The sequence below is a fragment of the Arvicanthis niloticus genome, chromosome X, assembly GCF_011762505.2.
Source record: "Arvicanthis niloticus isolate mArvNil1 chromosome X, mArvNil1.pat.X, whole genome shotgun sequence".
In the NCBI taxonomy this organism is placed as follows: Eukaryota; Metazoa; Chordata; class Mammalia; order Rodentia; family Muridae; genus Arvicanthis; species Arvicanthis niloticus.
The window spans coordinates 57,347,210-57,371,193 of record NC_047679.1 but is presented as its reverse complement, the minus strand read 5'-3'; the positions used below and the strand labels follow the sequence as shown (position 1 = coordinate 57,371,193).

The 23,984-nt window shown below is 39.4% G+C and overlaps 1 protein-coding gene across 3 annotated transcripts; it reads left to right on the top strand.

Annotated features, from left to right (window-relative positions):
* Rlim (ring finger protein, LIM domain interacting) lies at window positions 1-23,169 on the top strand. Of its 3 annotated transcripts, none has more exons than XM_076918528.1 (6): window positions 1-294; window positions 2,050-2,111; window positions 2,358-2,461; window positions 14,107-14,293; window positions 15,070-15,153; window positions 16,317-23,169. In XM_076918528.1, the coding sequence occupies exons 4-6, from the start codon at window positions 14,128-14,130 to the stop codon at window positions 17,882-17,884; spliced, it is 1,818 nt and encodes a 605-aa protein (XP_076774643.1). In that variant the 5' UTR covers window positions 1-294; window positions 2,050-2,111; window positions 2,358-2,461; window positions 14,107-14,127; the 3' UTR covers window positions 17,885-23,169. The 3 variants fall into 3 exon arrangements, with proteins under 3 accessions (XP_076774643.1, XP_076774642.1, XP_034341152.1); XM_076918527.1 differs by having other exon boundaries at window positions 2,354-2,461; XM_034485261.2 differs by lacking the exon at window positions 2,358-2,461.
* Window positions 23,170-23,984: the final 815 nt, after the last annotated feature.

Here is a 23,984-nt window from a genome sequence, read left to right as displayed (position 1 = left end):
TCCTGTCACTGCTAGGTAACAATGGGGAGGATAATGGCTGCTTGAGCTACGTCTCTGAGCTGGCGCTGTATTAGAGGCGGGTCTCTTGCCGGGTTTCAGAGGCGGTTTATACCGCGGCAGCGGCAGCGGCAGCGGCAGCGGCAGCGGCAGCGGCAGCGGCAGCGGCAGCGGCAGCGGCAGCGGCAGCGGCAGCGGCAGCGGCAGCGGCAGCGGCAGCGGCAGCGGCGCGGCGGCGCAGCGGAGCCCCGGTGTCGCGGCGGAGCCCAGCGTGTCCACTCCTGGCCGAAACACCGAGTAAGTGAAGACAGGGGCACCCTGAGAAACGGGATATCGGTCGGGCTGAAGGTAGGCAGGGGAGCCGCGGCTCTCAAAATGGCCCGAGTGGCCAGCCGCGGCCGAGACACCCAACCCAGTACGGCCTCCGGACCCGGGCTCGCGACTGCGGGGGGCTCCGTGGCGTAGTCGCCGCTGCCATTTTAGTTGGGTGGCGTGTGGCGGCAGGCTCATGGAAGAAGGGGAAGGAGGCGGGTAGGACTTCCTCTCCGAGGCCCTGGAGTCGGGGCCAGGCCCTCCCTAGCTGAGAATGCTGGGGAGGCGATCCCGTACTCTGGGCCTCAGGCGTGAGGATGGCTCCAGTGCTTTGCCGTACTCAGAGGTTCCCCCCCCACCCCCATCGTCGTCGCCCCGCGTTGCGTATTGTGCTAGGGTTTGGGGAAGTGGGGTGGAGGTGCTCTTAAGTCAGATGTTGAGAACTCTTGAGCCTTGAGATCTTCACAGGATTCGCAGAGCCCCATTTTGAACCCTTCTTTAGGGCACTACCAGTTTGCTATCCTCGGGTTACGATGACAGTCTTCCTGGAGGATCGGGGACAAATGTGGTTTGCTTCCCTGCTCCTTTAGCCCTAAGTGTATCCTTGGCCAGATATTACTAGAAGGGTTTTCTTCCTCAAAGGAAAAATAATCAAAAAACCAAGAAAGAAAAAAACGGAGGGAAAAGGCGTTGCGGGTTGTTTTCCCTGGTAAGTGTGGGAATTGAGCCAGACTATTTTCAAGTTAATTTCCGTGTGATCTGCCAGCAGTACTACCCCTCCCCCACTCAGAAAAACCCCTAAGGGTCTCAGCTTCTGCGGGCGGGCGGTACCTGCCACGTACGCCATAGCTTAGAAACTAGTATTAACCGGTTGGGCTTCTGCTTCCTGAATACTCAGTCCCTTTTCCCCTTCTGCTGATTAATTTCAAGATGGAGGAGACAGCCACGTTCTTTCCCTGGACAGTTTCACCATACTTATTCCACAGGTTAGTCTGGCAGTCTGAGGCCTAGCAGACTATTTATTTAGGTCATTTTTTTTCTCTTTTGGAGGGGAAAAGGATTTATATCAGATTCTCATGTACTCTTGGCCGGCCCCACGATTTTTTTTTTTGCTAGAAATAAGTTGCCTACATTTCTTGAATCATAATTAGCTACAGTGTGTTTGGATGATTGAAGACAGAATAGTAAATGTAGTCCTAATTATTTTGATTCTTTATAATTAGAAGGCAGGCACGATTACAGGCCCACCTTTTCCTCAAATCAGTTTCTGAAATACAGGTTAAGTATCTAAAAAGACCAACCCAAGCACCCTTTAAACTAACTATTTTAGGGCAGACATTCTTGCTGAAAAGGTCACAAACATTCTTCAGCTTAAGATGTCCTGATGGTTTTTTATTACTTTGATTTCTGCGTTAGGCTACTGTAGTTAGTGTACCAGGTAAGTCCTTGAAAGTGGCTCTTAGAACTTGAAAATAATTACTAGTTTGATACAGAAAAGCCTATTTTAAACAAGCTAATATTAAAAGCTAGATTGCCTCTTGGCCTTTAAAGGAAATCTAACTAAATTTATCTAACTCTTGGTTCCCTCTGACCTTGGTTGTTCAAATACTAACATTGAATTAGGTTGGGTTGTGATATATGTGACCCAAATGTGTTTTTAGAATTTCTTTTTTATTTCAAAGAAAATACGGATTTTATAACGGGAAGAATAATGAATGTTTTTTTTTTTTTTTTTTCTAGAGCGGAGTGAAGAAAACTAAAATCCAGTTTATTGGATTTCAGTACTATGTCCTAGAAGACAGGTAATTATCTATTGTGTTGTCTCCTGGTGATTTATAATATAGAATGCTTTACAGATATATATTCTGTTCTGCAGTCCTGTGGTAGAATGGGTTCATTGGTGTTGACTATTCTTCATGATGGGTACTTTTTACTGTGAATTCAAAGGATACCTTTTCAGGACCTGAAAGTCATCTGTGCTTTATCTGTGACATCTGTTTCGATCAATCTACCTACCTACCTATCGATCTTGCTCTTTTTCAAGACAGGGTCTCTCTATGTGACACTGGCTGTCCTGGAACTAGCTCTGTAGATCAGGCTGGCCTGGAACTCAGAGATCTGCTTGCCTGTCTCCTGAGTGCTGGGATTGGAGGTATGCACTGAAAGAAAGAAAAAAAGTATGCTGCTTTTAAGATATTGTTAGAGATCTGGGTATAGCAATTGTTTTTAAATGTTCAGTGAATAAATATCAATAGAATATGTGTTACTTTGTTTGCTAATTTTTCTCCTCTTCAAGATTCAAGAAGTCATAATGGTATGTATAACTCTAATTGGAATTAATTTTTTCATTATTACCAACATTGTAACTGTATAAATTACTTGTGCTAACCAGGACACTTAATAAGTATTCCTGGAAAGCAAATGCAAACTTGCGTTGTCCTAAGCAAACTGGTCTGGATAGTTAACTAGGTTACATTTATAACTTCTCTTGAAGGAGTATGTGCCAGGCTCTGTGTTTGGCATGTATTACTTCATAATCTTCACAGTTGGACCTTCATGGAGATATTAACTGTTTTAAAGAGGAAACTGAGAAACAGTTGATGATTTGTTAAATTGTGGAACACTCATTTTACCTCAGGTCTGTTCCAACACTGAAGTCGCTAAGCCTCTATACCTGTTGGTTCTCCAGTTACCAGAAAGCTAGTAGAAATTAAAGGTGATAATCTGTAAGTTATCTTGTATCTGAAACCATTATTAACTCTAATTTGCCTTGGTGAAACAGGTGACGGGGGAGAGTTATTTAGCAAGTATGTATCATTTGGGTGGTTTGTAATAGAGTTCCTGCGTCATCTATTAATGTTCTTGGTGTAAGTTGAGAAATTTAAAGAAAAGTCAGAGTGACATGGTGGCCCAAATCGGGAATCCTGGCAGTTGGAAGGCCAGACATAGGAGGATCACCACAATTTGAGTCCACCAGATCTAGATAGTGAATTCCAAACAAGATAGTGAGATTTTGTTTCAAAAAAAAAAAATCGGGAGTCTTTTAAAGAAATAGCTTAATAACGATATTTTTCAGTTGATTAACATTGTAAGTAAGGCTTTCAGTAAGAGTAGGTCAAGTGGAGCATTGGCATTTATAGAATTGCATTACATGTACTTTTCCCATAATCCTAGAGGACTGGGAAATAGAATACCTTTCTGACTCGCATCCTGTTCCTTTGATTTACCATAGAGTGGGTAACAGATAACAAAGTCAAAACCAGACCAACAAGGTTCTAGATTTTTCAGTCACTGCTTAGGAGGTGGACATTTGTTTTGTAGGTATACTTATTTAACATGGAGATTTCTAAATCCCATGTTAAATCCCAGTTTATACAGTACTTTGAAGTTTTGATAACCAATGCTCAGATAGTAATAGTTGCATTTTTTTCTTCGTTATTTATTTCACCTTTGAATACAGATAGTTCCTAGATAGTGTAAAGCAGTTCATCTTTCCCACTTCAGTTAACTTAGATGTTTTTCAAAGATGACTATCTTGTTTTGGGGTGTATGTTTTGAACATAGGGTTTTCCACCTGAAATTTGTAATTGTCAATTTTGCCCAAGATTTTCTGATATTACAATGCTTAAACTTGAGTTTTTATTCCATTAATCATAACAGCACCAATAGATGTATGGAACAAATATATGTAGTAGGCAGCAGCATAGTTGTCTGCCTGCCTGCGTGTGCCCGTGTGCTTAAGGTGGGTTAGTGGTAATAACTGCCCATCTACAGATTATACTGTTATTGCGACCTGTGACAGTCTAAGGGAGTCTGATGGGAAGGATTCTTTCTGGTTAGGGAGATATACTTGCTTGATAACTTAGGTACAGGTATAAAAGGTTCTTAGTGTATGAGTCAAGGTTAAAGACCCATACTTATAATTTCTATGTAGCAGCACTGCCTCAACTAAAATGAATTTGTTGGTATAGGTGATATGCCAGTCATTTTGGCTGTGTTTTATTTTTGATTTTTTTTGGGGGGGGGGGTTGGGAGGCAAGGTCTCTCCTGTAGTCCAAGCTGTCCTGGAGCCAATTATATAGCAGCCTCATGGAAATCCTCCTGTCTCATCCTCTGGGTATTTTGGGAAATTTGTTTTGTTTTGTTTTGTTTTGCATTGCTTTTTGATGAGATTTCTTGTGTAGCCCAGGCCATCATGAGTTTTCATGATCTTCCTACGTCAGGCTTCCAACTGCTACAATTACAGGAATGTTTCACAGGCCCAGATTGATAAGAAATCTTATATCCTGAAATAGTACTATAGTTACTGATTACTGTCGACACTGCTTGTATCAATTACTTTTTTTTTTCCGGTTTTTCGAGACAGGGTTTCTCTGTGTGGCCCTGGCTGTCCTGGAACTCACTCTGTAGACCAGGCTGGCCTCGAACTCAGAAATCCACCTGCCTCTGCCTCCCAAGTGCTGGGATTAAAGGCATGCACCACCACTGCCTGGCCATCAATTACTTTTTAAGATAAACATAGAAACATAGGATAGTTTTTTAACTTTGGAATAATAAAAGAAGTGATTCAAAATTGAGTTTATAGAGAACAAATTCTGATCTAATGAAGTAAAGCAATAATAAAGGAACATGGAATGGGTGGCTGGAGATTAAATTCACTGACTGAGATGGAGTGTCATAGTGGCTTCCCAGTAACCTGATCCTATAAATTGGTAGCATAGCACAGTTTTCTGTCCTTTAGTTTACTTTACTATATAGTTATTAATACTCTTTCAGTTGTTTTAGAAACTTGCAGTAGGAATTTGTAGACTGCTAGTCATAACTTCCTGCCAAGAGCTTAGACATGACAGACATTCAGGAATTCATTTTGGATTTTCCAACTGCCCTTTACAAGAGGTAAAGATAGGAAATTAAAAGCAAGGCTGAGTGTACATTACTATTGGGATAATAGGTAATCTCTCTCCTTAATATGATATCTCAGGAGTATTGAATTCACTGTACGTTCTGCTAGTGTACTGCTGGGAGTTTATCAACAAATTGTGTGGACGGTGAGCAGAATCTTCCCATAAATAAACACAGTAAAACAACTCTGTCCTGTTTTTTTCAATTAGATATACTTGTATAAGTATTTTACCTGTATGTGCGTATATGAATTTGTATGTGTGTCTGTTGCCCATATAGGCTCGGGGAGGATGTCAGATCCCCTGGAACCAAAGTTACTGATGGTAGTGAGCCATCCTGTAGTGCTGGGAATCAAATCAGGTCTTCTGTAAGAGCAACAAGTACTCCAAACTAAGGAGCCATCTTTATCCCCTCTGCCCTTGTTTTGTTTTGGCTTTTTGTTTGTTTTTGACAGTGTATCACTGTCTAGCCTGGAACTCGAATTCTGCCTGCTTCTGCCTCCTGAGTGTTAGAATTAAAGGGAGGTTTCATTTTGTCCTGTTTTTTTTTTTAAAGAATGTTTTGTTTTTAAAAGTGAGAGATGGCAGAAAAGCACAGCTAACCATCTATCCACTTGTATATATTATATATTTAATGAAATTTAAACATTCTACAAAGGAAAGGACAATTCTCTTTTTTTGAGACAGGGTTTCACTGGGTAGCCCCCACCATCCTGGAACTCATTATGTACACCTGACTGGCCTCGAACTCAGATCCCTCTGCATCCTGAGTGCTGGGATTGAAGGCATGTAACACCACCACCTGACTAAGAAAACTTCTTAACTTTTTTAGTATCTATGTATGTGATGGTACTTTTTATCCTGACTTCAAATCTAGTAGATCATTTGTATATTAACTTTGTATATTTTTTTATGAACCTGGGGATTGAAACTAGAGCCTTATACATACCAGGCAAGTGCTCTGCTACTGATTTGTAGTCCGAATTCCCCTTTTTACTTTTTATTCATGTCTCATGAAATTGCTTAAGCTACCCTAGAACTAACTGTAGCCCAGACAGGCCTTGATCTTGTGATCTTCCTGAGCCAAGGTTTTACTATGTATCCTGTTTTTTTTTAATTTATTTTTTTATGTATATGAGTACACTGTTGCTGTCTTCTGACACACCAGAAGAGGGCATTGAATCCCATTACAGATGGTTGTGAGCCACCTTGTGGTTTCTGGGACTTGAACTCAGGACTTCTGGAAGAGCAGTCAATGCTCTTAACCACTGAGCCATCTCTTCAGCCCAGAAAGAAATTCTTAATGACTTGGGATTGAAGGGGAATGACAACCGACAAGAGAGTATAGCATTTACTATGTTTCCTTGACTGTCCTCAGACTCAGAGATCTGCCTGTCTTGAGTGCTGGGATTAAGGCGTCTATCACCATACCTGGCTATGGTTAAATAAACAGGTGTTTTTTCTTTTTTGTGTTCGTATTATTGAACTTATGCTTTATTGACAAAAATAATAAAGCCTAAGAAAGTAGAATCAAGCTGAGCTGTATGCCTCAGTGGTAGAGTGTTTGGCTGATATGCACAAGCCATTTCCAGCACTGTCAGAAAATTATAGAGCCAGCATGGTAACATGGGGCTAGGCTACATAGTGAGACCATGTCCCTCAAAAAGCAGAGCAGAAAAGAGAAAATCCAGCTGTTTATGCCAGAACACAAGGGTTTGTGGGCTAGGGTTATAATCCAGTAGAAGAGTGGGTATCAACTGAAAGCTGTTTTGTTAGTGGGCTTTATGACATGTGCCCGTAATCTAGACTCTACTTGGGAGGCTGAGGCAGGAGGTTAATAGTTAAAATGCTTTGGAATGCTAAGCAGGATGTAGCTCAGTGTGGTAGGGTGCTTGTCTTACATGTGTAAGGCCCTAGGTTCAAACCTTAGCACTCCAAAAAAGGTTTTTTTCTCATGATTGAAAACTTTTAGGCAAGGATTGGTATAAAAGAATCTTATGGTGAGAGTCAGTAGTTATGCCTATTGGGATTTGAGGAATAAATACATTTTAAAGCACACAGTCTGGGTTGTTCAGGGAGGCAGTAGTCATTTAGTGAAAGGTTAATTAATTGCCTTTGGGATCAGTAGACATATGTAATTGCTGACCATTTACTATCGATGGGGCTTTCACATAATCACTCCCTCCTGTTCTTAGGTTCTCACTTGTGAAATCCTGAAATCAAGACAAGTTCCCTACTTTATGGGACTGTTGTCAGGGCTAAATGTACAATTGTTTTAAAAGATCTGTTTTTATATTGTTTTATAACCAGGGGCACAGAGCTAAATGCTTTAAGAGGAATTGGATTTTTTCTCTATAGTTGTCTTTTATTGGTAATCTTTTGAGGAAATAATTGTTTTAAAATGTCTGAAGCTAGTCATATATCCAAGTGCATGATCTGTGTTGTGAATATTAAACCTTGAGGATGAGGTGATAGATTAAAGACCCTCTCTGGTGAAGTGGAAGAACTCGAAGGTTGTGTAGTCCTTGTCCCCTCAGCTCAGCAATCTGGGCTTCACACATACTAGACAAGCACTCTGCCGCTGAGCAATATGTTCTTTCTCTGTTACTAGTGTAACTGGGAGTGCATCATAATTCCTTTCGTCATGCATGTCTTAAAAGCTAGCAACATTTTTTGCTGATTATTTTATACTAACAGTGGTAACAAATCTGGTTTTTTAGTTATTTGGATCATGGTTCCCTAACATCTTTGACACACCTTTAACTTTAAAATATTTTTTCCACCTACCAAACAATAGGAACATGACATCTGTCAAGTAGAACTTGTGACCTAGGTTTATTACCTTTCTTCATGTCTGCATGTATGGGATTCCTTTACTCGGCATTGAGACCACTGCTTGCATTCAGAACTTACTTTTCTTTCAAAATAATTAAGCAGGTACCTCAGGTTCTGGTACCTGAGGTATAACTAACTCACCATCATGACTTTCCCCACAGGGTGGATGTTCTTCCCAGTGCTGAGATCTCTTAACTTACTCTACTTTTAGCCAATGCAGAATTAAAGTAAAAGGACAGAGAGTTAGGGCAGAAATGGGGAATGAATCAGATTTTATTCTTCTTGTCCCCAAAATTATTACAAGCAACAGACTTTTTACGGAAGCCACTGCCTTAGCAAACACTATTTAGCGAGGCCTTGCTAGTTTGCTTGCAATTTTGGAATTGTGTCATTGGAACATACAGATCAGTATTACCATATTTCCAGATCAGAGGAAAAGAACCTGTATTTAATGACATTTTAGTTCAGAAGGTCTTTTGAATTCTCTCTTTTTGTTTAACTTCTACACAATATGACTATGCAGATTTAAGTAGTTTGCTTGCTTTAAGGTGTTGATTACCTCTCCATTTGGGGGCAGCTATGTTATATATACCTTTTGTATTAAAAGGAAGAATTACTGGCTTTCCTGGTTTTTTTTTTTTTTTGTCAATTCTTCACTCTAGTTTGACACTGGTTATATTCTCCTTTGCATTATGCCTTTCTGTTTCTTCGTTCTTCCCTCTTCTCTCTTTTTTAAAAAAAGGGGTCTCACACAGTTCTGGCTAGATGGGAATCCACTGTGTAGAGTAGACTGGCCTTGAATTAACATGGATCCACCTGTCTCTGTCTCTGCCTCCTGAGTACTGGGATTAAAGATGTGCACTACCATGCCTTGCCTTTCTCTTTGTTTTTGTTGTACTTTATTTAGCCTTATTACCTTTGATATAGCGTGTTTTTTTCATTTTTATTTTAGCCCATCCTTACTGTCTACTGAGAACTCATCTGTATTATCCTGGCTAGCCTTGAACTCAACAGAGATTCTTGTGCCCTCTGACTCTTGAGTGCTTAGATTATGTGTGTGTGCGCGCCAGCCCACTGAGTTTAGATAGTGTTTTTAAAAATCTCCATTTTTTTCTAAAGGGTTCTGCTTCGTCCAGGTTTAAGCTCCTTGATGCAATTCTTAAGACTATGCCACTGTTGTTGGCCTGTGAGTTTTATCTTAGGTTCATGTCCTTCAAATGTCAGAACTTATCAGATGTTCTTGCCTTCTTTGGAAGATTTATATTTTTAAAACCCATTCAACTGGCAGTTATCTTCAGAATTGCTTACTGATTTGTCACAAGTAGATTTCCTCCTAACTTTACTCTGGAATGTTGACTGCTTTAAGAATGTTAATTAAACATTAGTGGTGATTTTCTTTGGCAAATTATGGCTTGAGGGTCTGTTTTCTTTCCCTTTGTGTTTTTCTGTTTAAAAAAGCAGCTGCTGTTACCAATACCAATTTGTGTTACTTGTAAGGAAAATGGCAGCTTGTGTTGTGATTTTTTTTTTTTTACATTTGTTTATATTCTTGGCTCATGTATTTTGATGACTGTCCACTCTGATTTCTGGTCCTTCCATAGTGACAAGTTATTAAAACACTTATCAGAAATTTCTATAAAAATTAAAGAAACTTAGTAATGAGCTAGGAAACCGGAAACACTGTGGCCCCGCCCTCTACCTCCTTGGCATGCTCATCTTACTGACTTAACAGTAAAAGGGTCGTTTAGAGAATGGTGGTGTTCAGGAAATGGAAGGCAAGTCTGAGTGTGACTATTCCTACACTGCTTAGCCTCAAGTAGGTAAGTGGGCAATGTTTGACAAGAACAGGGTTCTTTGTGTTTTTTTTTTTTTTTAAATCTGGAATAGGGTTTTGTTTTTTTAGAAACAAAGTTCTTGTATCTTGAGCTGGTTTTGAACTCGTGCCTTGGTGTTCCAACTATGAAGATTATAAATGTGAGGAGGTTTTGGTTTTCTCTTTAGGACTGATTTATGAAGATACTGCTACATGTTGAAGGAGGGATAAATTATAGTACTCTCCACCACAAATTTATTTTCATACTGTCATTGTTGGTTTGGGCTACTATAATAAATAGAATGTCCTAAGCTCCATAGCTTGTAAACAACAACTTAAGAGAGTTCATTCATGAAGTTGGGTAGTCAGAATCAAGGCCTGGGCAGCTTGGTGTTTGGCAAGGGTTGACTTCATGGTTCTCACTATATTCCCATTGAAGAAAATGTCAAGGTAGCTCTCTAAAGGTTTTCCCAAGAAGGGCATACTAATCCTTACTTTCTAATACTATAACTTTGACGGCTAGGGTTTCAGCATGGGAACCTTAGGTGAGAGAGAGAAGCCAAAATTGCAGAAGGGTCACTCCTCCTTTTTTCTTGTTTTTTTTTTTTTTTTTTTGCTGTTTTTGTTGCTGTTGTTTGGTTTTGGTTTTGGTTCTTGTTTTGGGGATGAGGTATTACTGTGTTTCCCAGGCTAGCCAGGAATTCCGACTTGTTTGTTCTCAGAGCCAAGCAGGGTAGGTAGCATGTACCTGTTTCTACAATACTTGGATCATGGAGTCAGGGATCCAGAGTTTGAGGTAAGCCTATCTTAAAAAAACATATTGGAAACATCTTTTGTCCTCAGTCTCCTGAGCATCTGGGATTACAAGCTTATGGTGCTGTGATTGGCCTGATAAGGTTGTTGCTGATTAATCTCAATGTGTAATAATAATAATTGATTACATTCTACCTAATACAAGTTAACCAGTGAGAAGGTCATTCTTTTAGGGAGCAATGTTCTCGAGTCTAACGCCAGTATACCTCAGTGACTACTTGGAAATGTTTGTCCACTGTGACTGACTTGAAATGAGAGTTTTTTTTTTACCCATGTCATCTTCAATTTTGGGTCATTCATAGATTTAGGGGCAGGGGTTGTGTATCTTACATCTTTTAAAAATGCCTTTTCACTTGAATGTACTAGGCTCTTTAGTAATCCACGGGCTTGATTTTAATGGTGCATATTCATCTCTTAGAGATTCAATTCCCAAGTATAACTTTTAGGGTATCATTAGAATGAGTTACTATTTCCCTTTCAAGGCTAGATAGAAGCTTAGTTATATGCTGTATGAATTTTAGTTTGAGATTTACTTATTTTTATTTATATGTATGGGGTTTTGCCTACATGTGTCTGTGCACCAAATGATTGATTAGTACCTCTGGAGGCCAATAAGAGAGTGTCAGATCCCCTAGAGATGGAGTTACAGATGGTTATGAGCTATCATGCTGATAATTATGGAACTGTGTCCTCTTCTAGAGCAGCTAGTGCTATTTGTTTGGACTAGGCATTGTTTGAGACAGGGTTTCTCCTTGAAGCTTTGGCTGTCCCATCTTAAAATTCACTCCGTAGACCAGGCTGACCTCAAACTCGCAGAGATCTGCCTGTCTCTGCCTCTGAGTGCTGGGATTTAAGGGCTTGTGCCACTGTTGCTCATCAGGAGCCAATACTCTTAGCCACCGAGCCATTGCCCTAGCAATGAAGTTTAAAATGAGGAAATTCACTTTTCGCTTTTGGAAGTGTAGTTGGATCTCAAAGATTTGCTGAACATCAAAGGAGTAGAGCTCTCCAATCTTTGATAACCTGTTGTATTAGTGTTCCTATCAAGTTTTGCATATAAGTATTGCTTGTCCTTTTATTTGTTAAGAGACATTATCAAGTTACAGCCAAATTTAATTCTTTAAGCCATTTCTATTTTGAAGGAATTGAGGTTGTTCTCATTAAGAAAAAAAGTGATCGTTGACCCAAGTTCTACAAATCACAATAAAATCTAACCAAGGTTAATAAACCTGTGGTTCAAATGAAGCAGGAGAATTGATTGCCATGAGTTCAAGTCCAGCATAGGCTACAAAGTAGAGCTCTCTCTTCAAAACAAAACAACTTGGTAGATTTCTGACAGAATCTCAGCAGTCAGAAGGCAGATCTCTTGAGTCTAAGGCCACACTGTCTACAGAGTGAGTTCTAAGCCAGCCAAGGTTATGTAGTGAAATCCTGTCAAAAAAAAATTTGACAGAAAAAAATCTGTACAACTAAAGATGATTAAAGCCACAAGAATAAGGTTTACTTTTGACACTACTGGTTTAGTAACATGGTGGATTCTCATTTTATTCAGAGTATTTGTTGAAGAAAATAAAATGAGTGACCAGAGGCAACATCTTGAGTTTTGATAAAAGTAAATAGTATAACCAGGTTTTTTCCTATTCTACATATTTTTACCATTTCAAAACACCTCTAATCCTACCATTCAGAAAGCTAGGCCAGGAAGATTGACGTGCATGGTCAAAGACATTCTGTCTAGTGTCCTCAACTTTTTATGTAACTACAGTAAATAAAAGCCTAGTGCTAATATATTAATTCCCTTTGTACACATTTCTGCTCTTAAACAAAAATTTATTTACCATTGATAAAATGGCTTTCTTTTCTCAGAAAAAAAATGAGCCATTTGGAAATTTTTGGTTAAATTCTCGTTTTTGTTTTTTGTTAATTGAAAAATTTTGGCTGGATGGTGGTAGTGCATGCATTTAATCCCAGCACTTGGGAAGTAAAAAGGAAGGAAGAAAAGGAGGTTTTTTTTCATGCAATATATTGACCACAGTTTCCTTCCCCTCTGATCCTCCCTACTCATCCAACTCTATCCCTTTCTCTCTCTAGAAAACAGAGGCATGCAAAAACCCCCTCCCCCTAGTCTTCTTGACACCCAACCACTGGTTATATAGGTTGTAACATGCCTATCAAGGACTTAGAAAATAACATCCACATTTAAAAGAAAACATACAATATTTTTCTTGGTCTCTGGTTATCTTACTCAGGTTGAGTTTTTCTAGCTCCATCCACTGACCTGGAAATTTCTTTTTTTTTTTTTTTAAGGTTTTTTTGAGACAGGGTTTCTCTGTGTGTCTCTGGCTGTCCTGGAACTCACTCTGTAGACCAGGTTGGCCTCGAACTCAGAAATCCGCCTGCCTCAGCCTCCCAAGTGCCGAGATTAAAGGTGTGCGACACCACTGCCTGGCAGACCTGGAAACTTCATAACTTCAGTTTTTAACAGCTGAATTATAGTCCAATGCATGGGTTTTTTTAATGAAGAAAATGTTTTAATGTTTTAGGCAAAATCTTCCACCTTGAGTTTTCTAATTTGCAGAGCATAGATTATTTTTTCCTGAATTGGGACTATTTTGACAAGTATTTTAGTCTAATTTTATACTACTTTAGCACATTGATAGTATCTGCCTAAGTGCAGCCTTGGTCATCTAATATGGTGAAAAGTAGGTAGCCTCTGCTGTGCCTTTATATGTGATGTTCAAGTATGTTACCACAAAGAGTGTATAGTTGTATGCTTTTTAAAAGTCACAGGATGACACATGCAATACTTGAAATACTATCAAGTTGCAGTTGCATTGAGGTAACCTGAAGTGTAGAGACCAGCAGTGCAAAACAGTGAGGAATTCACTGTTACAGTTGCTCTGTTTGGCCATAACATGAGTGTTCATGGCTGTGCTCCAGGAAGACTAGGAATACTGGTGTGTGTTTCCTATTTTTCACACACCACATTTTTTAAAATGTGAAAGTAGCCATGCTTTGTAGCACACTTCTATAAGCCCAGCATTGAAGAGGCTCAGGCAGGAGAACCATGTTTGAGTTGACTGGATCATATACATTTCCGTAGCTCAAATAACTATAAAACCTAGGAGTGTACCTTCATGGTGGAATTCATGCAATGAAGGCCCTAGGTTATTTTTTTAGTGTCAATGTAAAAGCCATTTTTAGATTACAAAGAAGATAAAAATAGGCCACATTGCTGAATTAGGCCCAAATACTAACTCCCTGGCCTAGACTTCCTAGTGTACCAGTGTTTTCCCAAAGTTTTTCTATTACATATTTCATTTATTTGTTTTTCTTAAAATTCACCTCTATTTCCTGCACTTTGGTTTTCAAGTAAATAAAGGCATGGGATGCATAATGGTGTCTGTTTTCAATTTGGTCTTTTTTTCTTCTTAGATAATTTTCCACTTGTTCAAGATGGAAAACTCGGATTCTAACGATAAAGGAAATGACCAGTCTGCGGCTCAGCGCAGAAGTCAGATGGATCGATTGGATCGGGAAGAAGCTTTCTATCAATTTGTAAATAATCTCAGTGAAGAAGATTATAGACTTATGAGGGACAACAATTTGCTAGGCACCCCTGGTAAGCTACATGTTTTTTTTTTTAAGAAACCACTTGTTTTATGTTTCTTTAATGAAAAATTACTAATATAGGAGATGCCACTACTGTATTTATTACCTGTTTCTATTCTCAGAATAGTCCTGTCAGATGTTTGTAATTTTTGAATTATAAATCTTTAGTGAAATGGATTAAATAAGAATTGAACTGAACGTTTTAGCTAGCTTATGCATCCAGGTACAAAATAGCCAGTGGGCCTTTGGTTTCTAGGATAGACTCATCTTATTTTGTCATCTCATCTTACTCTCTGAATATGTCCCAACTGCAAGCCTAAAGAGTTATCTATGGGTAAACTGTGTAATCCAGCAGCTAGAACTTTGTTCTTAGTTATATCTTTCACTGAGATATAGTCTTGTTTGATCCTAGTTACAACTCGACTATTTCCGCTAACCTGTGGATGATTTCATTCATTTTCAAATGTAAGGTTTTTAGCAAGGCTTAGGTGGAAGATTTTGAGCAAACTTAAGAATGTCTTAACTGCAGTTCTGGCCCTGCCATTTATTCAGTGTGTTTTCTGGCAAAACTGGGTTTAAAGTGCAGATCACAAAGCCAGGCATGACTTGGTGACACATGCCTGTAATCACAGCTGCCAGGAGGCTGAGGCAGGAGGTTCTTGAGTTTGAGGTCATCTTGGATGGACCCTTCTTTAAAAAGAATCATGCAGGTGGGGAAAAAAGACAGAAACTGACATGATGTTCTTACTTAATTTGTAATTTGGCAAAAAATTTTTCAACTTTCAGGCGAAAGTACTGAGGAAGAGTTGCTCAGAAGACTACAACAAATTAAAGAGGGTCCACCACCACAGAGCTCTGATGAAAATAGAGGTACATTTTGTTTGGGGAGGTCGGTAGAGGTTAGAAAGATGAACTTTCTAATAGTGAATATCAACCAAAGTTTATTCAGAAATGCCACAAATTAATCTGGTGCTAAGTACTCATAGAAAGAGAAGTGGCATGTTCTTGCTCTTTGGGGAGGATGGATGGCAGCACCGCTGTGTCTGCCTCACCTTTGGATTGTTTGTGTTAATTGGGCAACAGTGATAAATCGCCTAGTTAAGTTGAGATTTTCCTCCCCTTGGTTTTCCACATTGAAACATTTTCTTACTCAGTTCCTTATTTATAAATGTGGCTTTATCAGCAAAAGAAAATGCTGCTTTGTTGGCCCAGCAGCACCTTTCAGTTGGGTGGTTGTTCCTCCTGGGGGCATTAGCAGTAACTGGAGACATGTTTGGTTGGCACAGCTGATGAGGGTTTTTTTCTGTTAGTATCAAATAGGCAGAGAGCAAGTATGCTGGGGAATAGTGCTTCTCTCTGCAGGAAATAGGGGATTTGAATGTAAGAGCTATGATAGAAGTTTAACTTGTGAACATACTGTTAGATATGCTGTTATTCTAGGTTCAGCAATTGATAATAGTCTTTAGTTTTATAGAAATTTTTTTGATAATTGTCAAATTCAAGTAATTATAAACTGTTAGCCTTGTTTATAGTTTTGCTCTGGTTATAATATTATATTTTAGAACAACTTCATGGTATCAAAGACAGATAAAACTGATAAAAATATGGTAGAAATATAATTGGAACCAAAATCCAACACTAGCCCCCCAACTAGTGATGATGTAGTTTGATTTTGTTTAGACAGCGGCCTGGAAAATCCATGCCTTCCCACAGTCGCATAGCATCTTCTAGAGCAGTGGTTCTCAACCTCCCCAATGATGTAACCCGGTAATTTGCTACTGTTCTTCTGAATCACAATGTAAATTTATCTGATCTGCAGATGGTCTTAGGTGGAAAGGGTTATTTGAGCCCCTCAGAGGGGTCATGACCCACAGGTTGACAACCACTGACTCTTAAGTGTATTTTAGCTTTTTTTCAATGTAAATTTGTAAAATTTGTTCAGAATTTCAAAATTCTTTAATGTTTATGAGCATTACATGAGTGTCCTAATTTTGTAGTTCCTTTCTCTCCCTCTCCCCCTTTGTTTTAAACAGCTGGAGAGTCTTCAGATGATGTGTCCAACAGTGATTCTATAATAGATTGGCTTAACTCAGTCAGACAAACTGGAAATACAACAAGAAGTGGTCAGAGAGGAAACCAATCCTGGAGAGCAGTGAGCCGGACTAATCCAAACAGTGGTGATTTTAGATTCAGTTTAGAAATAAATGTTAACCGTAATAATGGAAACCAAACTCCGGAGAATGAGAACGAACCATCCACTAGGCGTCTTAGTGTAGAAAACATGGAAAGCAGCAGCCAAAGGCAAATGGAAAATTCTGCATCTGAATCAACATCTGCCAGACCATCTAGAGCAGAACGCAATTCAACTGAAGCATTAACAGAAGTGCCATCCACCAGAGGTCAGAGGAGGGCAAGAAGCCGGAGCCCAGAACATCGGAGAACCAGAGCAAGAGCTGAAAGAAGTAGGTCACCTCTGCATCCAACAAATGAAATTTCACGAAGAGCTCATAGTGTCTCACCTCAGGCCTTGGAGCAACCTGCGGAAAGTGAGCCTGAAGGAAGCTCTAGAACCCGGCACCATGTGACCCTGAGACAGCAGATATCTGGACCAGAGTTGTTAGGTAGAGGTATTTTTGCAGCTTCTGGATCAAGAAATCCCTCTCAGGGGACAAGTTCTTCAGACCCAGGTAGCAATAGTGAATCCTCAGGATCTGGCCAAAGACCTCCAACCATAGTTCTTGATCTTCAAGTAAGAAGAGTTCGTCCTGGAGAATACCGCCAGAGAGATAGTATAGCTAGTAGAACTCGATCAAGATCTCAGGCTCCTAACAACACAGTTACTTATGAAAGTGAACGCGGAGGTTTTAGACGTACCTTTTCACGTTCTGAACGTGCAGGCGTGAGAACCTATGTTAGTACCATCAGGATTCCTATTCGTAGAATCTTAAATACTGGATTAAGTGAAACTACATCTGTTGCAATTCAAACCATGTTAAGGCAGATAATGACAGGTTTTGGTGAGCTCAGCTACTTTATGTACAGTGATAGTGATTCAGAGCCTAGTGCCTCAGTCTCCAGCCGCAATACGGAGAGAGCAGAGTCACGGAATGGAAGAGGGAGCTCTGGTGGTGGTAACAGCTCTGGTTCCAGTTCCAGCTCAAGCCCTAGCCCCAGTTCAAGTGGTGAAAGTTCAGAAAGTAGCTCAGAGATGTTTGAAGGCAGTAGTGAAGGAGGCACATCTGGCCCATCCAGGAGAGATGGTCGACATAGGGCTCCAGTCGCATTTGATGAAAGTGGCTCTTTGCCATTCCTTAGTCTGGCTCAGTTTTTTCTTTTAAATGAAGATGATGAAGACCAACCTAGAGGACTCACCAAAGAACAGATCGATAACTTGGCGATGAGAAGCTTTGGTGAAAACGATGCATTGAAAACATGTAGTGTTTGCATTACCGAATACACAGAAGGCAACAAACTTCGGAAACTACCTTGCTCCCATGAGTACCACGTCCACTGCATCGACCGCTGGTTGTCGGAGAATTCTACCTGTCCCATTTGTCGCAGAGCAGTCTTATCTTCTGGGAACAGAGAAAGTGTTGTGTAATGAGAACAGAACTCTGAGCTGTGTAGCTGGAATAGTGATGGGCAGACAAATCACCTGCTTTATGTCCACTTTTTTTTGAGTGGTGCTTAAAATATAAAGTCATAACCTGAATTGAGTCATTGCTTTCTTAGGGAATCATGCTTTTCTCTAGTTTCTCTTTCAGGATGGAAAGAATATTTTAAAAGCAACATTTTAGGACTTAAACATTTGATTTCGGTACCAGATGAATTGCTAACCTGTTACTGATACTTTAACCATGTCCACTTGTCAGTTTTTCCTTTGTTGTCTTAAGGGCTGCCTTAGCAGTAGCTCCTTTCTATATTCTATAGGTGACCTCTTTTGAAAGTTTCCCAGGCCATAAGAGAGGCATGAAGAAAGTTCCCACTCAAGACTAAGTTCCATTATGTGTTTTGTAAATGGTTAACTAAAATGTACCATTCCCAATTATTGACACAAATTCATTTACATTCTGAATAGTTTGTTCACCTGCCGGAGTAGGTGATGATGGACATATCAGTGTAAATAACACTAAACAGTTAGGATCTTCTAAGTGTATTAACTGTCCTAAGCCCATCACTGTGGCACACAATAGAGTGAACTTAGAGTTTAATTGAGATATTTATCTTGTGGAAATATTAAAAAGCCTATGCTTGTGTAAGTGAAAAAAAATCACATTCATTTGTTTAAAAATGTAAAGCTATTTTGTAGAGGCTCAGTACTTTTCCAATGCACTGTTGTATTAATGCATTCAAAATTGTAAAGTACCATGCTTAGAAATGAGAACTGCTTTTTTTGTGAGCCAGCATAGTAAAACAAACACACCAAACAAAGTACGAAGCTGCTTTTGTAAGTGTGTAGATGTCAAGAGCAGAACATATCTATATTTAGTGTCTTTGTGAACAGCTACTGTGATGTGGAAAGGAAAGGACTGTGCAGAATTCAACTTGGATTTAGGCAGGAAGTGATACATGAGGGTTAAGAAAACGGCCCTGAAGAATGGAACATTTTCATGAAGACAGTAAGTAATACAGACATGAACTGGATTTATACAGTGAGAGCCACAGCAGCTTGACCCGCTATTCTGCTTGATAAAACAGAAGATCAGTACATTTATTTGGCAGAGCTTTCTTTGGTGTATGAAAAAACAAACCACTACTACCTAGTACAAGTTAAATTGATGTCTTTACAATCTGCTCCTGAAAAAGTAGAGGAGAGACTTTTAAGCCAATTTTAAAGTAAGGGTTTCAGTTGGTACAGATGTGTGTGCTATTGGAGAGGTCTCAGAGAGAGTTGCTTGTTTGAGACTATTTAAGGTACTAGTGCACACTTGGTTGCTAATTTCACTGCTATAGCTAGCAGATCTAATGGGCCACATTTAAAGACCTATTGTGAATTAAGAGATTTTTATTTTTTATTGAAAGTGAGTCATGTTGGGTTATTTGAAATTCAAATTTTAATTGTGTTGTCTGTATTTGAACATAAGATGGCTGGCTCATATATATGAACACGCACTTTATTGTTGTTTTGTAGGAAGAATAGATTGTGATAACCCCAGTACTCTTGCCTCTTTTTTTGTTTTTCTTTTGAGGCTGATTAGGGTTAAGATTAGTCTGGCTGTGGAGCGGATATGTAAAATGTTTCTCTGGGGAAAGCTAACAGGCCAGAAGAGACCTGGATTGAAGATACACAATCTTGGCCTTCAACCAAATAAGCTAACTACCCAGGTTAGTCCAGTACTCTAGAAAATGTTTTACAGAAATCTGCTTTAGGAATTACCTGCTTACCCTCACTGATATTGCCTTAGCAGTAAAGATTATTTCAAAGTACATTCTTTCATGTTTTCTTCTGGCTTTCAGTCCTAAGTATTAAGGAAAGTAAATTGTAAATATGGTAGTTGTTTACAAAGGAATATGTACTGCTCTTGCAAGGAAATAATGTCCAAACAAAGCTTCACTTATTTTTTTTAATAGAAGCATATTTCACTGTTTATGGCGCTTATGTAATACATTTTTATCTTTTTAAAAGACTTGTCCATGTAAAAGTCAGGGTTCCTTTATATTTGTGAGCCTCCTTGTCACCTTTCTATGGTTTTCAGATTGCCAGGATAGTCCTGATTAGGTAAAAACATAACAAATCCATTTTCCTCTTGGTAAAATGTTCCATTTTAGGGGTGTTCATTTTCTATAGCTCAAAAATAGCTGCAGCACATTCTAAACAGTGATGGACAGCAGGCACCTCCCTAACCTCCCCAGATGTATTACTCATTTCTGAAGTATTGAAGTTAGAGGTAACTCAAGCAGGATTCTGGTTATGAATGTAGATGTTGAAACTAATCAAAAACACTGGAAGTCAGTCTTTACATTTCTAGTCTTCAGTAGAATGCACATGTTTGAAGTTCATGTGGACCATTTCAAGAAGCACTCATTGACATTGGGTTGTCTAGAATGAATACAAGTATTTTTAGTGGAAGTTGCTTTTATTTTAGCGTCCACGGCTATTCTATGTTACTAGTTGCAGCTGTTAAAGATAAGGTTGTTGGTGTCAGGTGTGCAATGAAGAACAGGAATCTTGGTTTCCTCTCCAGTGTCCAAACGCCTATTGAGGGAACATTTTCTTGCAAAAGACTTTACATTTCGTTTTTTATCCTCGCACTTTTTCTTTATTACAGAAAGGTCCTGTGTTTAAGACCTACTTTGAACTTCATGCAGTAATAATGTTGGGGGATTGCATTTTTTAAAGCATAGGGGAAAGTACTAAAGCCTGATTTTCCTTGAATATTTCAAAATTTTTTAATCCGCTTACTAGTGTAAAGGTTTGCAGTATTGTTTTATTCCACACAGCTTACAATGTTGAGATTTATTAGTGCTGAAAACAAAGTTTAACAAGTTAAAAATGGCAGGCTGTTTGCAGTAACCCTGCAGAAAAGAGCTATGGTGGGAATTTGGAACATTTTCTCTGAAAAGAACATGTTAGTTACACCACCATGTCCTCCATGTTAATGGAAGTGGCTTTGGTGTTATTGGAACAGTTAATTGTCAGATTGTTAACAAAATGTTAGTGCCAGGAGATGCTCAGTCTTTAGGGACACAGTTAGAATCCATCCAAGCTAGGAAACTGGTTTGCTCTGTTACCTTAAGCAATATTTTGGTTTTTTCTTTTTTCTTTCGTCCTGGGAAAACTTTCTGTGCCAAGTAGTCTCTGCTTTTGTCGATGTCTTATAGTTATGAAGGGTTAGCATTTAGCACACTTTGTATTTAACCACCTGCTTCTATGACTGAGTCTCCAAATATCCATGTGATAAGGAGGTCTATGTTGCAAAATGACTGTTAAAGGCCATTCTGACAGTTTACTAGAATACAGTGGCACCTTCTGGTTGACTTTTTTTTTTAACAGATGGAGGATAATTCTTTTGTGAAAGGAAATTAATTTGTAATCTGCCTTAGCTGATTTGAATTAATGTTTTTTTCTGACTGGCTTCCGTGTCACATGTCTTACCAAAAATATGCAGTACCTGGAAGCCATGTTTGCAGGGCACTTGGGTTCTTGGCTAATCTTCTAAGACTATTCTGATTTTTCAGTCTCGAAGTATTCTTTCTGTACCTGTGTAATGAGGTGGAGAAGACACGAGTGAAGGTGTCTCTTTTTCCTCTTTAGTACGGTTCAGTATGTTTAATGCTCAGTAACAGTGTTGTAATTGAGTTAACTAGTAAATGGTTCTTTTAAAAAATTATTTTTAAGTGTATGTTGATGGATCATACTTCACTTGGGAAGTTAAGTGTGCAAGGTCTGAGGAAAGAGTATTTCTAAGTCCCAGTTTAAGCAAATAAAAACAGCTGTGAGCTCAGTATCCACCCTTTCAATTTTTTAGCATTCTGGAATACCTTTATTGAGGTAAGGTCTTGCCGTGTACCACAGCTGGCCTAGAGCTCTCTGTGGACTAGGCTGGCTTCAAACTTGTGGCAGTCCTTGTGCCTCTGCCTCTTGAAGGTTAGAAATTCAGGTACTTAGCACTCGATTCCTTTACCTTCACTGGAACATTTCTAAAATACTATCGAACACTCCAGAAGTGAGTGGCCTCCTGTAAGTCACCATAGTTTGCATCTAAAAGCCTACAGTTTAGAATAGAACTACCGGGGATTTTTTTTTTTTTTTTTTTTTGGTATCAGGTTTATGGGTTTTTTTTTTTTTTTTTCATGTCTATGTAGATGTCTGGATTCAAATCTTTAAAAGGTTATCGACCACTCAAAATTACAGTGAGATACATGGGACTTATAGTTTTGGGTATTTTGAAAGGGTCTTGTTTTGTTAGCCCAGGCTGGCCTGGAATTAGTGATTCTCCTGATTGCTGGGATTATAGGTGTGTATCACCCCCACCCAGCAAGGATTTGTTTACTGAAGTCCCACAGCTGCTTTATAGTCATTGGGGAAGCAGCTAGAGATGCGCAGTGAAAGTGAGCCCTGTCATACCACTGTGCCTTGTTGCAAGGTTTTTCTCAGTTCTCATTCTGAAGATTGTTTCCAGCTGCAAGTTCGAGTCAAGCCAGCTGCCCAGCCTTAACTCTGTTCAGTGCCCTGTTACTAACATTTTTAACAGATTGGTTTCTACATGTTTAAACAGTCCAGCAGTTGAATTTTACCTCTTGATAGTTCCATTTGTCCCTGGTGCTGCTTTTAAAGGTATAGGGCCCTGTGAAGTGTCCAGTGGAGTAGGTACGCAGTTGGCCTGGTTATGGAAAAGCTGCTTTGGAATAGATGTTTACTTGGGTTTCTGTATAGAACTGGGCAGCAATCCGGGAAAGCTCTGTAAAGCCCGTAAGAAAGGATTTGAAGAGGGCTGCTCTTAAGTCTTTGAACATGAAGCACATGTGTGCATGCTGTCAAAAGGCTGGAGTTACTGTCACACCAGTGCTTTCTGACCTCCAGGAGACACTTTCAAAAGGCAACAGAGGAGCACCAAGGGAAGTGAATTTGCTTGGCTGGCTTTGTCTGCTTTCTCATTTCCTAACCATTTAAACCTGAACGAAATACCCTTCCCCGGTATCTGATCCAGCAAACTCTTGGTTGGGAAGCCCTGTGTTGAATTTTGAGAATGTACCCAACTTTTTGTACAGTGCTTTACACCTGCTAAAATTTAACTTGTTTGATGCAGAACAATACCTTGAAAGGTCAGTCATTAAATTTGGTTTGATTATTAATAGCTATCTTTTAGGAAGAAGCTTTTTCCCTATGTACGATGTCATACTGCAGACTTAAAATATAGACTATCAATAAAATGCATGAAGTAATCATTTGTGCTTTTTCATCCTTTGGGTTTTAAAAGTGGAAACTGATTAAGGTTCTGGTGCTTTAAACTGGTCACGGGCAATTTTTAGACTCAAGGAAGATTCATTGCAATCTTGAGTCTGATAGCCTTGGCTGCTCTGCTTGTGGACAAATGGGTTTTGTTATTTGGCCTCAGTTTCTGTCTCTGGTTGAATGGCTTAATCTTTGGTATAAAAAGATGAAAGTACATGCCAAGAATCTGGGAAATCAGTAACATTTGAAGTAGATGTGTCTTTGCTGTTTTCTGCCCTGACTGCTATCTTGCTTGACCTCCCTGGACAGAATGGGTGTGTGTGTGTGTGTGTGTGTGTGTGTGTGTGTGTGTGTGTGCATGAGCCTGTGAGCGTGTGCACGTGCACTTGTTTGTATAGTGTGTCTTCCATCCTGTCTCTGTCTACATCCTGAAATGTAGAAGTCCTTCATTGAGGTGGCTCTGTCTAAGCACATTATCACACTATGATAGGTGGATAGAATTTTCCCTTTACACACCTTAAGCTGGGCAGTGTTTTGTTAAAGTTTAATTTCCTGTGATACCTGCAGAGCTCTCTATTGATATTCAGACTCAGTTCCTCAGTACAGCTTTGGTGAAGTCCACCCTTTGTGTCTCACTTTCTAGGATTTTTAGTGTGTGGTGATTCAATTTGTTAGAAATTGGCTGTTGAGCCCAGGGCCTCAATTCATGCTAGGCAAACACCCTAGTGCTTGACTCCTCAGACTTTTTATTTTAATGTTGCAAGCTGTTCCCTAGGCTGGCCTTGGATTTGTGATTCTTCTGCCT